This window comes from Lytechinus pictus, chromosome 19 (assembly GCF_037042905.1).
Source record: "Lytechinus pictus isolate F3 Inbred chromosome 19, Lp3.0, whole genome shotgun sequence".
NCBI classification, from domain to species: Eukaryota; Metazoa; Echinodermata; class Echinoidea; order Temnopleuroida; family Toxopneustidae; genus Lytechinus; species Lytechinus pictus.
The window spans coordinates 8,775,872-8,789,112 of NC_087263.1; the positions used below are offsets into that span (position 1 = coordinate 8,775,872).

Sequence of the window (13,241 nt, forward strand, 5' to 3'; positions counted from 1 at the left end):
ATAAGCTTGGACAAAATGATTGTGATAATTCGAGGCGTTGTGTAATATTGTACGTGGCTTGTCCTCAGTTGGAGTCTTATTTCGACTTTTAACAATATTGATTTTCATTTCATATCGTTAGATACTTGATTCTATGCAAAACATATACTGTCACGTTAGTTGACACGTGAAGGAGTAAAACATTTAACGTTAACGATGACCATCGATCGTTTTATGAAGCTTTTTGAATTTCGAGATCATATTCAACCATGCAGATGAACCTATTAATGCAGCACGATGCTTTTTCTTTTCCGTTTTGTGTACAGATACCAGAATTCAATGCAACGAATGACATATCAAGGATCAAATTATTAACGTGTTTTATATTTTTTCTCTATCTCATTTCTACAGGTCGGATCTTTCCACTCGAAGAAATTGCCATCCCCGTATGCTTATCAATAGCGATCGTTCTGATCGCCTTCATTACCCTTTATTGCTCCAAAAGGAAGAAAGCCCTGTCGGAGCCTCAGGACTTGTATACCGTCCAGCGTAAAGTGTTCAATCATCACAGCTACGAGATTGACTCAGACTCGGATAACGATAGTATGTTCCAAAGCCGTGATGGGTCTCCAACAGGTAGCCGATCCAGCTCGGGAAGACCTAGTCCAACTCGGCCCCTCCCTCTACCGCGTCAATCAACTGTCCCGCTCTTGCCGCAGAAGCTCCGCCAGGAAGCATTCCGAAAGCAACGTCAGCTCTCCTTACAGCTTAACCTGACGAACGTCGAGTTCAGTGTCAAGAACATCAATTCCACCCGCAAAGACCAAACAGATCTGATAGGTACATTACGTCCAGAGCTTTACCGACAAGAATCCAAAGACAAGGGGAAGCCTAACGGTGAAAGCAGACCAAACTGTGGCAGATTGGTTTTCAGCCTTTTCTACGACTACGCAACGGAGACACTGAACGTTCACATAGAGCGAGCTGTCGGCCTTCCGGCCAAAGACTTCTCAGGAACGTCGGACCCCTACGTGAAGATTTATCTATGCCCCGACCGGAAGCGGAAGTACCAGACCAAAGTTCATCGGAAAAATTGTGATCCTGTTTTCGATGAGAGATTTGCCTTTCAAATACCTTACAACGAGCTGGAGACCAAAACTTTGAAATTCACCGTCTATGATTTCGACCGGTTTTCCAGGCATGACCTTATAGGAGAAGTTAATATCACCAGTCTTCTTACAGATAGAGATCTGAGTAAAGAAACACAATACGTGGAGGACATAATGAAAGGAACGTCGCAAGTAAGTATAGATGTTAGAGATCTTACTTTAGTATTTATATCCTGATGTCCCAGTTTTAAATATTGAGATACAATAAGCAACCCTTTGACAAGTAGCTCGCTTGTTAAAATGCACGTTCTTTTTTTTCCAAGCTATACGCTGCAATTACGATAATGAAATGTAATCTTAACCTGCTTCTTTTAAGAACGGGTTATATTCTCCGAGCTCATAAAAGGACGCCTTCACTGGAGCGATGTGACGCCTTCATAGTGTGGGCAACCGTTTTCTCTGTTCGCATTAAAGTTGTTCGTCTTTTATCGGATCTTTATGAGAAAAATCCCACACATCAACATGTGTTTGTTTCGAGAAAATGTCACGGCCATATACGGCCTGGAAAAATAAAGCATGAAAAGGGTCCATTGCTAACATGTTTAAGATAGCAAATACTTGATTAGAACTTGTCAAAGCTACGGTTTCGCTGTTTATAGCGATGTTTATGTCCAACTGGATTAGCCTGGGCGTGTTTTTTTTCTTTCTTTTAACAACAAGGTCACTCAAAAAGAAGTTGTCGATTCCCCACCCGTGGATGAGTATTGTAAGCTTACATAAATCTTCATGCAGCTTGTTTACTCATATTACGACCAAGCATGTTGGGCCATTTTCATTTTTGAAGGACTTGGTTATTTTCTACCTTTTAAAAACAACTTTTTAATGCTTTTAGCCAAAACGCTTTGTTCCCTGTAGATATATATTTTTTTTAATTTGCTTTCCTTTATGTTATTTTTTTTCCTTTTTAGCTAGGGCTAGTTATACGATACTTCACCGAGTACGTAAATCGTGTCAGCGTATAAAAAAGGTAGTTGTGCTACCATGGTAGTGTGGGAAAACGTACTTTTCTAAGAATAGTAATAGTAAATCCTTCACTAATCGTTACATAAATATTCTGCCATGATGTACTATACGCATTCCGCAATTTTACGTCACTACTTAAATCTGGCTTACCTAGTATATTTCCCTTCTGTTTCTGAAATAGATTTTGCTTTAGACAAAATATAACGCAAGTATAAGTCATGAAATACAAATATATTATCATTTGCATTCCAATAAGGATTTGACCGGTAAATAAATAATGCTATTGATAAATGCCAAGTTCAAATATTTTAGAAGCTTGGACCCTACTTTTTATAGTATTACGTATGAAAGCAATCTTTGATAAAGTAGGTCATCAAAAGCTCTTTCCGTATTTTTAGTCGGAAAATCATATTGCTCTTGTCTTAAGTATTTTGTTTAAAATATTTACCGTTAAAATTACATAGCAAAGGTCCCCCTCAAAGAAAAATAAAATCAAACAAAGAAATATAGAACTTTTATATTACTGAAACGATGATTTACTCACAACTGACATGACTACTTTGATGGTTTATCTTAATTCCAAAGTGCTTGTCGTGTATTTAAAAACACAATAAAATATCGAAAGAATACATCTTAATAATATACATGTGAACATTAGTGATAGTAAGAAAAGGAGAACCCGTTCGTTATAATCAATAAAAATGATATTCCCTAAGACGGAACGGAACGTTCTTGTGTCCTCCATACCTGGCATGTCTGGGGCCCATCTTACAAAGAGTTGCGATTGATCCGATCAATCGCAACTATGGAAAGCCAGCAAAGTCAACATATTAAACGCATGTTTGTTTTACAAAAAACATTCATTGATTTCTTGAAAATTTGGTGTGTTCTCCTTTGTTTACAAAATACATTTTGCAAATTTCTTGTAAAAAAATAATGACACTGATGGATTTCCATAGAGTTACGATTGATTGAATCAATCGTAACTCTTTGTAAGACGGGGCCCTGGTAATCTCAGTTAATATCACTGCTGAAGGACTGTAATGTGTCTACTTGTTCAGTATACTGAACGTAATGTTAATCAGTATTTGTTAATTTTGGCAGAGTTGCAGTTAATCTGCTCGTTATAGTTTGTAGGTCTACCTACCTACCAAAGCAAGTTTCAACATATTTCCTCGAAACCACCTACAACATGTACAACTCTCGCCTTTTTAATAATAGAACCATTTCTACCGATGCTATATTGCAGTATTATTGCAAAGATTGTTATCATAATTCTCATGAGCGAGATTGGTATTAACTTTTTGTTTTGTTATTGTTGTCAGTTTAAGCAGGTATTTCACCTTCGTGGTAGGCTGTAGAGCCCTTTGAATATGATAATGATGATGGTGATGATGGTGATGGTGATTATGATGATGATGATGACTACTGATATCATTATGCTATCCTTGATATTTTTTCACTTTAGGAAAAGGCGGATTTAGGCGAGGTGATGTTTTCACTCAACTACCTGCCTACAGCGTGTCGACTAACTCTCACTGTCATCAAAGCCCGTAACCTTAAGGCGATGGATATTACCGGTGCCTCAGGTATGAGATCAAGGTTAAATGAGAATGAATCCATTTGAAAAAGTTGAATCAATATAAAAGATAGGACAAATACAAACAAAAACATAGGCAGACAAAAGAAAGTTTGAGGAAGATTGCATGAATAATAAGAAAGTTATGAGCGTTTGAATATTCAGATCACTAATGTTAGGCAGATCATCCCATTGACATATGTGATGTCGCACATGTACAACTCCCCCATAACTTCAGGTATATCACTTACATTTTCTCTTTAATCTAGTGTTTCGCAAGGTCAGTGTTCTTTTTTATCAGAAGACGTGTAATAGATGACTAATGTTTTTTTTTTGTATTATCAGAATGAGCAAACAAGACATTGTACATCTGCGAAATCACAGATCTTGTTTTCTTTTGCTAACGGGAGATCTTGTAGTATTGGTGATCTTGACATTCAAATGCTCCTAACTTTATTGCTGCTTGTCCAGTTTTACTCAAACTTTTATTGATCTTATTCTGTTTGTTTCTGCTTTCATACAAACTAACTTGCTCCAATGGTTTCATTCCCCTTTAATACTGCAACGAAATCGACTCCAGGGTCCCGTAACACAAAAATTAGCGATTTATCATAAGCTTGATTGTATTCAATGAAATGAACCGTTACAACATTTTATACGGTCATTGCAGCATGGCTTAGTTTTGTGCTATGGGCCCGGGCCCGTATGGATCATAGCTCTTAGGTTATTTTGAAAGCATTATCATCGGTCCATTTGTAGTCGTTTTGATTGATGTGAGTGTGCCAGAAGGCAAGTCCACTCTATACTAAGCCTTTATATATAAAAAAAAAAAACATAACAATAAAGCGTATCGATATAGGTTTGGAGAAAATCCGTCAAATAATAATTATTATATCGAAGTTATCAGAATTTCAATTTTAAGGTTTGTGGTGGTTATTTATTCGAGTTACTCCCAGGTGTCATGTGTGTGGCGATGGCTTGAGAACTTTGGGGCATTTCTTGCCATCCCACTATACAAAGTGTGAAAACGCGACACCTTTGTTTTTTTTTTCTAATCGCGGGGTGTATTTCAAGTAATCGTAGTTTGATCGAAAAAAGAAAAATAATTAAAAAAACGAAATTCATGAAAAAGATTTAAACAAAAGTGAGATAAGTTAAATAAACATCCCAATGATAACTCAGGAAAATCGCCATATTCCGCTTTCTAAAATTTCGCGAGTTACAGATGGCACCCCAAAATTAGGTCTTAGCCGCAGTCGTTCATAACATCACATTACACAATGTTTTAAAAAAACACCCAGTATGACAAACAAGACATTCAGAGGTTTAATTCGTATCAAATGGTGAAAGAGATGGGTAATCTTAGCCGGCTACTCGCGCTTTATTTAGAGATAATGAGTTGATGCTTCAGACAAAGATCCAGCATGTTCAATCAGCCTCTCTTTAGCCCCGGTGCCGGTCATGCCTTTAGATTAAAGAAAAAGAAACAAAGAAAAGATGCTCCAATTCATCGTCAATTCATCAACCATGTAGTGTTTACTTCTGTGATTCCGCACACGCCCCTCCCCCGCGCGTTCACGCACAAAACACACGCACATTGAATGCCGGCGGAAATTGCACTCTGTCGCCCGCCAATTCGCTGATTGCATTCTGTAGTTCGCCCTCGCTCATTTGCGCCGCCTGATTAGCAAATTAGGCGTCAACACTGAAATGATTCAAACTAACCCACGCTTCTTCATCAAGTGTGACACAATGTTTCGTTTGCGATGTTCCTTGACGTGAAAAACAACTTGAAATTAAAAGTTACACCTACAAAAACATCAGTAGAAATATAAAATAGATGAATGCTTTCCCCGATTTCAATGTGTAACGATGTATCATTGGCGTCAATTAAGCGAGGAGAATCGCAACTGCCAGTGATAAAAAAATGCAATATATTTTCCACCACTAGTTTTAATATGATGTTAGACAGTTATTAGTCAGACTAAATTCCCAACGAATTAAAACAAAACATATGAAACAAAACGTTTTACAATAATGTATACCAATGTTAGGTACTTCACTCATGTTTGTTATTGTTGTTTCTTTTACAGATCCTTATGTTAAAGTGTCCCTAATGTCGCAAGGCAAACGGATCAAGAAAAAGAAAACGACGGTGAAAAAGAACACTCTTAACCCCGTATACAACGAGGCAATGGTCTTCGACGTCGCACCAGACAGCATGGAAAATATTTGCCTCATCATCGCCGTCGTCGATTACGATTGGTGAATATCAAATATACACTCTAAAAAATATTGGGTAAAAATGATCCATGAGGGTATTATGAGTCCAACCAACATTGGGCATTTCTTTTGGGGATTTTTATTTATCCAGTGTGTTGAAAATTTTGCCCATTCTACAGGAACTGCTGCTTATTTTTTAAACCTTACTGGACAATATGCTTCCAACATTATGTAAAATACCCCCCAAAATTGGTTGGACACGTAATTACCCTCGAGATGGTTAAAATTTTACCAAATATTCTTTTTACAGTGTAAGAGCTATCGTGACTGTGTAGTCACGTCTTTAATACCTGTTGAATGAGCATAATTTTTAATATCTGCTTTTGCTTTGATACGAAAACTTCCTTGCTCTTTCATTATCCTTTGATAATTGTAATCGTAATCATCACCGTCCCATAATTAAATCCATTTTCCCTCCTGAATTCATAAAACGGCTACAAGAGACTCCCTCTTCGCCATGAAATATTAAAAGTGATTAATGACGTCAATGACTATTTTCTTAATCATTCGCATCGATCAAGAAGGCGCGGGGCAACAAATCTGGAAAATGGGAGCCAATTAATTGAGGAGGTGGTTGTATTCGAAATTAGAAAATGATGGTGAATTATACATGCGTTTGGGTGATTAGTGATTTGTATATGCCATTTTACACTCATTTCCATCTGCTCTGAATCCGCATGTGATACATTTTTGGCAATAACGATGTAACATACTGGTTTAGACATTTAATGTAAAATTAAAATACACACAATCAGTAACAATATCACTGACGTACATGGCTCATGTTCCCCCCCCCAAAAAAAAAAAAAAAAATAATAATAATAATAATAAAATAGATAAATAAAAATGGTCTCCGACCAAGAAAAACAAAACAAGACTTTTTAAGATTTTTTTTAAGACGCCATGTTGCGCCCCTCATACCTTTTTGCTTATTACTTTGCAAACAATAAGACCAGAAAAAAGCAGTTGATGGATATGAATTTCATTACCACATGAATGGAAAAGGAACGATTTGATTATTCACTTTTGTTCTGTTAAATTCCTTCGTTTTACTTAGCATTGTCTGGAGTGTTCCCGTCTATTAAACGTTAAGCTCCGATTAAAATGTTTGTAACGTCTTATTCTTTTCTCTCCACATCATCTCATTTTCGTTAAATATAGATCGAACATTTCATAGGCGGATCCAGGATATTCCAAGGGGGTGGTGTAGAATAAGTTTAACAAGCCCTCCCCCGCCCCCCCCCCCCCCCCCCCCAAAAAAAAAAGATAAATAAATAAATAAGATATAATAAGATAAAATGAACATAAATAAGTAAATGAATAAATACATAAAATAAAATTTAAATATAAATAAAATAAAAGGTCTTCACTCCAATTTAATGGTGATCTACACCAGGAATAATTGACAAGCAAACAAAAAAAAGAAAGAAAAAGGTCCTCACTGGCATATGCACGACATATTACCCTAACAAATATTTGCTACGGCTCTCAAAGGGGGGATGGGCAATGGCCGGATGTGCCCCTTCCTGCACTGATCCGCCACTGAAAGATTATCAAGTCTTACTTCAAAACAATTTTTTTAATTTCCTTTCCATCATTTCACTCTCTCCTTCACAGGGTTGGCCACAGCGAACTGATCGGAGTCTGTGAAGTAGGTCCAAACGCACCAGTGCAGGGTGCGGCGCACTGGGCAGACATGCTGACGAACCCACGTAAACCCATCGCACAGTGGTATCAACTGCAAGAATCGACGCCCGCCCTCTCCGTTGCGTCTTTGTCAGCCGGACTCAAGAACTGTATGGGATCATCCACCCAGAAATCCTTTGACCAGGAGTGAATATGCAGCAGGCTTATTGGCCCACATGAATTAGACGGTAATAAGGGCTGAAATAATCTTCCAGAATTACGTCTGTAATTTTTTATCATGTAAAAGATATCAGATTAAAAGGATATTTTTTGTATTTATGAAGCAAATCATAGAGCAGGCTCAGTTAGCATGTTTGTTTGACAGAAGACAAGGATGACACCATTAAGGTGATTGACAGAATCACTCATTAAATTGATAATGTATCTTGCATTGTTGAGATTAGTTCGCCCTTCGCTATCAGTGTGGCAATTCCCGATTTAATTGACACTTACTCCCACGCTATAATAAACGCTATAAACTGGACATTTTCAGCATGGTCGTAGGTGGCGCAAGAAGTAAGTGCCTAATGCAACATTGATCCCTTCAATATTTGCAGGGACTCAAGGCTTTATCAGGGCAATTCCGTCGTAAGACTGCAATACCCTAGTTTTTCATCGTCAAGTCACAATTTAAGTGATCTGAGCAAATTGGTTAAATACAATTTGATAAATTAATGATCGTGCCCTTTCTTGTGTGAAAGTGCATCCGCTCATGCTTGATTTATTGTCATCAAATGGAAAGTACAATTTACTACCCGGTGTTTTTGTTTTAATCGTTTATATTCAAGGAACCTAAGTTCCTTTAGAATGTAGGAAGGACAATAAGCCGGGGTGCAAATTGCTTTTAGAGAAGGAATAGGGATATATTGGATGTAATAAAAATGAGAATATTTCAACAATGGTAGAGGCTTGATGGCAACTATCATTTTAATTTCCACACACACAAGCAAACAGATATAACTATCAATAAATCAAGTTATTTATATCAGTTGTTGATATAATTTTTATGATACTATATATATAACTTCTCCAAATTATGGGGGGTTTTCCACAAAAAAAACACAAAAATATTGTGTACATCAATAAAAACAAATGCTTCACCCCTTGGGGTCGTTTCATAGAGCTGTTCGTAAATTAAGAGCAACATTAAGTATGACTGACTAAGTGAACCTATCTTACACGCTAAATAATCACCAATGAACATTAAATTTTACTGGTGATTATCATTTACCACTAGAAGAAAAGTGGTCTGAGCATTTTTTTTTGTCATTTTTTAGTAACTGTTTCATTAAGCTTTTTGTAAATCCTTATATATGGGGAAACAAACATTGCAATTATAGGTGCGTTACTACATACACACGATCCACCCGATTTTTCCCCTGCTTGTGCCAATTAAATATTGCGAAATTAAAGGTAGGGTTAGAAATCAATGACTGATTATGTGCGTCGCAGAAGAATTCCGTTACCACCTGAAAATTTGGTCTAACAGATGAAGTGGACGGCTAGGCACGGTGGCATCCCGATAGGAAAACCGAGGAATGTTGAACCGTGGCCGTCCTAGGTTCAACCTTTAAAGGTGCAGACTAGATGTCAAACTGGGAGCATCTTTACGGTTCAACTTGGGGGGGGGTTGGGAGAGGTACAACTTTGTATTTCTCTTGATGGTGCAAAGAAGAACTTTGGGGATGCAATTCTGCACCTTATATGTGCAACTTTGCACTTTTCAGAGAGGTGCACAGTTGCACATTTCCAAAAAGGTACAAAGTTGCACCTTAAAGGGGTTTCCAGTGTGATATCTGGTCTGCACCTTTAAAGGCGCAAAGTTTAACCTTTGTTTCTAAGTGTGTATATGAAAAGTCATATAGTTCTTTTCTACTTTATTATCGATCGTGAATTGCAAGATTGCTATTCATAAACCTTGTATTTTTTCCCCTTGTTTTATCTCCCTGCATAGAATTTCGGAGTGTTACCAAGATGACTTCTCTATTGGACATTAGATCAGCTCACCTTTTGTGTCATGGATGTTGTCTTAGGTTACAGCACGACTAGAAGTTTTGATCAGCGTGGATAGTGGAAGATTATTCGTCACTTAAACTAGCAGCTCGTAAGCGGGCGCTCTTCATCTTTATCACCCCAGGTTCATTGCAGTTGCAGTAGTTGAGTGGTAAACGAGTTCCATATTGGGACGTGAAATATCTGCAAATCCGGCATCTGTTATGAAAATTATTTTCTTTCTTAGAAAAACAATAGTGTTTCGCCGAAAATGATTCTATGAGATTTTGTATTCATACTCCCTATCCCGGCAAATATTCGATGGTAGGCCTTTTTTTGGTCATTTTTCTGGCATTTCCTTTTTAAACTCTTATCTTCTCTCAAAGAGTTTGAGATTCAAACACAAAGTAAGTATCAGTTTACTCTTTAAACAATTTATTTACACATTCTATTGCGACTCAATTGGCATATTATTCAAAGTTTAGTGATACATTGCTTGAAAGCAGCGTATCAGAAGAACAAAATTGAATAAAGTTAATCATTCGTCAACTTTTTTAAGTGGAGTTGATATAAAACATTTCAAACACCACGACAATTGCGTTCTTTCTGTTGTATGACTTGCATTAGTGAAGGGAAGTGTTGTGATGATGTTGAATGGAGTACTTGTAAGTGGTCTTTTGAAAATAATAGAAATAGATCGCATTGAAATAATTTTAATACAATTTTTTACTTTGTTATAACAATTAATACTTCGCGTTAGACGTGTTAGAAATGCATTCTAGTGTTGATGTAAATAATTTTTACGATAAATTTATGAAGTTAGTTCATCGGCTTGAACGATAATTTCAAGCCTCTTTCATTCTCTTTCTCACCCTCAATCTCCCTCTCCCTCTCTCCCCCACTATTTCTCTATTACTTCCTGCATCTCTGTATGTCTCACTGTCTTTATCTTATTCTCTCACAGCACCCCTTCATTATTTTTCTTTCTCTCTCTTTGTCCCCCGTTGTCTCTTTCTCTCCCTCTTCGTTGAAGTGTTTATGATATACATGTACATACAGCCATTACATAATGTCAAGTGCACAATTCATTTCTTAAAGGTGATTACTTCAAATGAAATTGAGCACTCAAGCTTTTAAGCCATAATGATATCGTAAGGTTTTTTATACTTCGAGTGAATATTGTCTTGAATGGACTTTGTAAAGTACCTTTTTTACTGATGGAGAGTAAATTGTGATTTTGTATGAACGTAAAATGAATGACATTTTTTTAATGTATGCACGCTTTTTGATAGCTGTGCACTGTAAATACGATACAAATATTTAACTTTTTATTGATATTTGATGGTGCTTTGGCGTCTTTTGTGAATATCGTGTGAAATAAGTTGATCAACTTTTTGCAATTCGCTGCTCAACAGAAAATAAATTATTGATATACATTATTCTTTATCATGTCTACATTTAAAGTAAAAAAGTTAATTATTTTTTTTACTACCCAATCACTCTTCTCAAATGAATTACACAACACAACAAAAACTCCAAACTAATTTATTGTATCCTCTGGGTAGTTTTCCGTTTCATGATTTAATTTTCAACATTGATGTATATAGAATAACAATGCTCATTGAATAAGGATACATCTTTAAGATAATTTAAACACCGTTGTTTACTATGTAAATCGCACAATAGTTGTTTAAACAGTTTAAACAAGTGTTTGAAATCTTAAACAACAAAGTTTAAAGTCAAATATGTAATTATCAATCATTTAAGCATGGTTGTTTAAGGTTTTAAACACTTGTTAAAACTCTTTAAACAACTACTGTGCGATTCACATAGTAAATAGCGTTGTTTAAATTCATTTTTAACAGTTTATATCATATTCAAAACATCCAAAGACTGATTCAAAGTTTGAATTAGTGATGCATTATTCATTATGAGGTAGATACATTTCTCTCTTTTGTAATATTTCAATTAGTCATTTTGTGGCAAAGCACGATATTTTTAGGACTACATACGTAATTATGAATAATACTTCCACTATTCATACCAATGACAATCCTAATGAAGTTAAAATAATTATCAAGATGATGATCATGATGATATATGTTATGCTAACATAGGTGATAACGGTTATAATGATAATAATGACGACTAAAATAACCATCTGCATATAGCACTTAATGAATGACAAGAATTCATATCATATAAACATTCCTTTAAGGCTAGAAATCCTTGTTCATTGAGTGTTTAATCAAAATTAATTATAATCAGGAGCCACAACCAATCCCCCCCAAAAGAAAAAAAAAATAATATAAAATAATAATAGTGATAACAATGATTGCATTAATTAATAGAGTAATGATTGCAAGAATTATAATCTAATTATATATTAAGTCTATATGAATGGTTTATCGGTATTATATAATATATACCTATAGATGAATTTAGTAGTCACGAACATTTGATTTTGACCAGTTAACTGAATAAAATGAATATCACAATGAGAATTATAAAGGGGATAGTTGAATTCAGTCATTATTTACTGGAACGTGAAATTTGCATGATTTCGAAATATACTACGAAACATGTACAATTTGATGATACATTCCACATTGTTCCCATTTAGTTGCGTTGTATTTTACTTTGTCGTGGAACCTTTCCCAATTTATAACTTTATCGACAATTGATTGATACCTTTGAATACACTTGTTTTATAACTTGTTATTGTCTTCTTATAACACATTTGATTGATAATGTAAACTGTCTATACATAGTTCGTTTTTTATAAGATAGCATTTTCAGATAATTATGCTTTGTTTGGATTTTGCTCATTTACTCAAAATGTAAATACCCATTGTGCAATATTGATGTGAACATGTGAAAATTAAATTATTTTATTACCGATTTATGTACATATTTGGATTTATACGGATTAATATTTATTATATATACATAATGCTGTCAATTGCAATTTGCAATCGAGAGTAAGAGTTGTAAGTAAAGATAAAAAGCAAAATAGCTATATTGTCTGTTTTTTGTGGTAAGATTTGACAAAGGTTGATATTGACTAGTTGTCCTGTAAATGTGTCATTTTGGATAATAAAGATTTGTTTACGCATTTCAATTGCATAAACTGTGAATGAGGTAGTATACATTCATTTGTCGTTGTCTTATAATAATAATGATGATAATAATACTAATAATAATGGTCATATTAACTCTTTGCCCGCCACTGACAGAATCACTCCTGCGCCACATTAATTCCAAGGTGCAATCTTAAAATGGGATTTGCTTGTGCTATTCTAATTCAGCTCACAATAGCTTTTGATCGGTTCATTGTAAAGAAAAGCTTAGCGTGTACACAGTACAATGCGATGTACATATCACTATTGTGTATGAGTGCATGAACAATAGACTTACTACACTCTGTGTGTATTGTTAATGATTTGTGACTTGAGTTGAAGATGGCAGCCCCCTGTATCTGACTCTGGTCGAACAAAGCAGGCAAATAGTTAATTATGATAATAGTAATGATAATAATACTAATAATAGTAATAACAATAATAAATTCAATATTTTTTTAAGCGCCATAT

General features: G+C 35.4%; 1 protein-coding gene across 3 annotated transcripts; it reads left to right on the plus strand.

Annotated features, from left to right (window-relative positions):
• Positions 1–392: 392 nt before the first annotated feature.
• Positions 393–12,788, plus strand: LOC129283229 (synaptotagmin-6-like). Of its 3 annotated transcripts, none has more exons than XR_010296600.1 (6): positions 393–1,280; positions 3,580–3,700; positions 5,784–5,955; positions 7,591–7,847; positions 9,614–11,339; positions 11,433–12,788. XR_010296600.1 is itself a non-coding variant. In XM_054919064.2 (5 exons), the coding sequence occupies exons 1-4, from the start codon at positions 585–587 to the stop codon at positions 7,808–7,810; spliced, it is 1,209 nt and encodes a 402-aa protein (XP_054775039.2). In that variant the 5' UTR covers positions 393–584; the 3' UTR covers positions 7,811–7,847; positions 9,614–12,788. The 3 variants fall into 3 exon arrangements, 1 of the variants encoding a protein (XP_054775039.2); XR_010296601.1 differs by having other exon boundaries at positions 9,614–11,348; positions 11,433–11,940; XM_054919064.2 differs by having other exon boundaries at positions 9,614–12,788.
• Positions 12,789–13,241: the final 453 nt, after the last annotated feature.